General features: G+C 48.0%; 1 protein-coding gene and 1 pseudogene across 1 annotated transcript in view; one reads left to right on the top strand and one right to left on the bottom strand.

Moving 5' to 3' along the window:
• The window catches only part of PDCD5 (programmed cell death 5), a 6,238-nt gene extending 6,023 nt beyond the window's left edge, over positions 1 to 215 (bottom strand). Inside the window, exon 1 of the mRNA XM_029926589.1 lies at positions 53 to 215. Coding sequence (XP_029782449.1) covers positions 53 to 118 — 66 coding nt within the window. The 5' untranslated portion in view covers positions 119 to 215. The remainder of the gene's footprint in view (positions 1 to 52) is intronic.
• Positions 216 to 704: 489 nt separating this feature from the next.
• On the top strand, positions 705 to 804 carry LOC115281302 (annotated as a pseudogene).
• The last annotated feature ends 3,362 nt before the right edge of the window (positions 805 to 4,166 follow it).

Genomic DNA, 4,166 nt, shown 5'->3' with positions numbered 1-4,166 from the left:
GGGGAGGGCGGTGCCCGTCGGGGAGGGGCCCGGCGGGGGCGAGGGCGCTCACCCCGTGCTTCGCCTGCAGCTCGGCCAGCCTCTGCTTCCTCAGCGCCTCCAGCTCCTCCTCCGCCATGGCGAGGCAGTTCGAGCTCCGCAGCCGCGGCCACGCTCCGACGGCTCTCCGCAGCGCCCGGGCGCGAGCGACCCTCCCCACTGCGCAGGCGCCCGCAGCGCCCAGGCATCACCAATCCAGCCCGGAGCCGCGCCGCCAGCCTCAGCCAGGGCGCAGGGAGAGGCCCGATTGTTCGATCGCAGGCTGCAGGGCGCCCCGCGGCGTTCCGGCGGAACCCTACCCAAGTCTTCGTGAATTGAGTGGGTCCCACCTCCGCGTCCGCGTTGGGCGCTGCTCACGCGCTGCCCGAGGGACAGGACAGTGACCGCACTGCCAGAGAGAAAGGATAATAGTCTTCAAAAGGGCCTTCAACGAGCGTAATATAGTATGTAAAATCTGCTAGCGGCCTATCCGTGCTAGGCCATTTACTTCCGTTTGCAGTTGACTCAGGGGCTCAGAAACCACGTGGTTTGTGGGAAAGTTCTAAAACTGGATGGCGGTGATGGTCGCACCACTCTTGGATTTGCTAGAAAGTCACTAAATTGTACACGTGGGGAATTGGGGAAAAAGCGCCTGCCACGGGGCCATTAAGAAGTCAAGTTAGAGTTTGCTTCTGCAGCACATATACTAAAATTGGAATGATACAGAGATTGACATGGCCCCTGCTCAAGGATGGCACGCAAATTCATGTAGTGTTACTTACATATTAAAAAAAAAAAAGGAAGTCAAGTTAGAGCAAACCAAACAATGCCAAGTTAAAGCAAACTTGGACAATGAGACTCCGCCCACTCGCCCCAGCCAGGCCTTTGCTCAGTGGTTGGAGCCTGGCTGTGGGGTGTGGTGTAAACTTGAAGACAACCACCCCTTGCAAGGATGCAGGTCCGATCCGGCCCTCACCACAGGGAGTCCCAGCCTTCCTGGAGCCGGTCGTGGTGCCCCTCCGCGGTGGAGATGCGCAGGGCGGCCATGGGGGGGGGGCGGCGTTCCCCCTGCTGCAGGTCCCATCCAGCCTTCCCCTGTACTTAAAGGCTTCTTCTGAAAGGGCACGCATTAAGGAGGGACAACTCCTGCAGCGGCCAATTGGGGGAGGCTGGCCATTACCTCTGACCTTTCTAGAGGTGGGCCTAGTCACGCCCCACGTGGGGCGTCCTGGGCCCACTCTGATTGGTCAGTGCTCTGGATCGTGTGATTGGCTCCCACAACTGCCAGTGTTGATGGGGGGCAGGGATTGGATCACTATACACCGTCATCATTTCCTATAACGCCCCCTCCCAAAGGCATAAAAGGCCCTGCCCTGCCTTTGTTGGGGGTTCTCTCCACGTGGCCAGCGGGTTGGCTGCAGACTGTGATCCCGAGCTTAAGCTTGTAATAAAGGCCCTTTGCTTTTGCAGGCGTGACTCGGTCTCCCTAGCAGTCTCTGGTGTTTGTTTTGGGGTGATTTGGGGCGATTTTAAAAACTTGGGCATAACACCCTCACCCTACCCCGACCCCTAAAGACCGCCCTGCCTCCCCCAGACACCCCTTCCTGCCCCACACAGATACCCCATCCTTCCCCTACTCCATAGGCACACAGGGCTTGTGGGAAAACTTGGGGGGCACAGCTCTGCTGGGGGAACCCCTGGCTGGTGGCCTTTAGAATAGAAGTGTTTTGTGTGGAGAGGGAGCCGGGGCAATGCCCTAACCCCAGATTATTCACCTGCCGTTTTTGTCAGTTGTGATGAAATATAAAATTTACCATGTTAGCCATTTTAAAGTGTTTGGTTAAATAGTGTTAAATACATCAACGTTATTGTACAACCAATCTCTAGAACCCTTTTCGTCTAGTAGAACGGAAATGATACCCATTCGATAACAACTCCCCAATTTCTGTTTTCTGTCTTATGATTTTGGTTACCTCAGGTAAGTGGAATCTTACAGTATTTGTTCTCCAATTCACTTACCGATCAGTGTTCAAGGGTCATCCATTTTGTAGCCTGTGGGGTGTTAGAATTTTCCATCACCTGATGAGTGGATCAGGAAGATGTGGTATATTACACAACCGAGTACTACCTGGCAATGAGAAAGAATGAAATGTGGCCATTTGTAGCAAAGTGGATGGACCTTGAGGGTGTCATGGTAAGCGAAATAAGTCAGGCGGAGAAGGACAGATACCATATGTCTGCACTCATAGGTCTAACAGGAGAACAGGAGAAATCTAATGAAGGACCATGGGGAGGGGAAGGGGGAAAGAGAGTTGGGGAGAGAGAGGGATGCAAAACCTGAGAGACTATTGAATGCTGAAAATGAACTGAGCGTTAAAGGGGAAGGGGGAGGGGGAAAAGAGGTGGTGGTGATGGAGGAGGGCACTTGTGGGGAAAAGCACTGGGTGTTGTATGGAAACCAATTTGACAATAAACTATTTAAAAAAAAGAATTTTCTTCTTAGGGCTGAAAAAATTACGTTATACACACACACACACACACACACACACACACACACACACTCACACCATGTTTTGTTTATCCACTCATCTGTCAATGGACCCCTAGGTTAATTCCACTTTTGGGATATTGTGAATAATGCTGCTGTGAACATTAGCATATAAATATTCACTTTAATACAGAGAATCTATGTCTTTTGAATTAGACATTCATTAGGCATTTTGGATTTAAACATTAATGACACCTCTTCTCTAATATGTAAACAGGCATAATTTAAGGCAGAGAGGAGTGCCTGGGTGTCTCAGTCGGTGGAGTGGGGGGGGTGAGTTTGAGCCCCACATTGGGTGTAGCGATAACTTAGAGATAAAAATCTTAAAAGATTTGGGGCACCTAGGTGGCTTAGTTGATTAAACTTCTGACTTTTGATTTCGGCTCAGGTCATGATCTCATGGTTCTGGAGTTCAAGCCCCACATGGGGCTCTGTGCTGACAGTGTGGAGCCTGCTTGGGAGTCTCTCTCCCTCTCTCTATGCCCCTCCACTGGTGCTTTCTCTCTCTCTCTCTCTCAAAATAAATAAATAAATAAACTTAAAAAAACGATGTAAGGGGGTTAGTTTATGAAAATGGTAGTCTGGAGTTTTGAGGGCGTCATGGTGGAGACCCTTTGTGGACTACTCACTTCTCAAGGCTGAAGGGGACGCGGCCCCAGAGTGGCCCTCACCCATGAGGAAGTGAGGAAACCAGAATCAGCAGATAGAGAGTCTCACTTCATTCATTGAATCTAAATGCGTTCCCAATGGATCAGATGTTTAAAGTTTGAAAAAATATGTCCCGGGGTTATGGTAACTTCTTTCTGTAGTTATGTGACAGTTGAAGGACAGAAATGAAAAAACTCCATGAAACGACCTGAGTCAGGCCCCTCTTTTAAATACATTGTTTTGGCAGCTTTTCATTTTCTTCTAGGGCCATCAGCCTGCTCAGGTTTGCTGTTTCTGCTCAAGATAATTTTAGTTTCTAGAGGACCATTCATTCAGGTTCACATTTTAAGAATGCATGGCTACCACACTTGTGTCCCTCTAGGGGCTGTTGATGTGTTTATTTATGTTATTATTTTTCTCGATTATACTTTTTAACCATTTTAATATTTCGCTGTGTTTTTCAACAAGGAACTCAAATTTATCAGTATCTTTTATAATTGATTACATTCTACTTTTATCTTGATTTCTACCTTTTAATATTTTCATTGTTATATTGTCTCTAGTTCCTGCAAGTGCTCTATTTATGTGTATTGTTTTTTAATAATAAAAACATTAAAGAAGTGAACTTGTGGGTGAGGTTTTGGTTACATCCCACATACAGCGTTCTCACTCTGCTCGTTCACGATGTCCTAGAACACTTTTCTGTTGTTTTGAGGTAATAATAATTTCTTTAAACCTTGATCAAATAATACATTTATATATATATATACTTTTTTTTAATGTCAGCAGTATATAAGGACAGGCAGCTATTCCTGGTCCGCCCTATACAACCCAGTCTCAGATCCTCCAAGGTAAAAGCTTTTTCCTCTAACTTGGCTTCTGAGTGTCTTTTTAACATTGTCCTCATTTATTCCTTTTTTTTGGGGGGGGGGGAGGAGAGTGTGTGTGAATG

The sequence above is a fragment of the Suricata suricatta genome, chromosome 16 (genome assembly GCF_006229205.1).
Source record: "Suricata suricatta isolate VVHF042 chromosome 16, meerkat_22Aug2017_6uvM2_HiC, whole genome shotgun sequence".
Taxonomy (NCBI): Eukaryota; Metazoa; Chordata; class Mammalia; order Carnivora; family Herpestidae; genus Suricata; species Suricata suricatta.
This window is presented reverse-complemented; position numbering and strand designations above follow the sequence as displayed.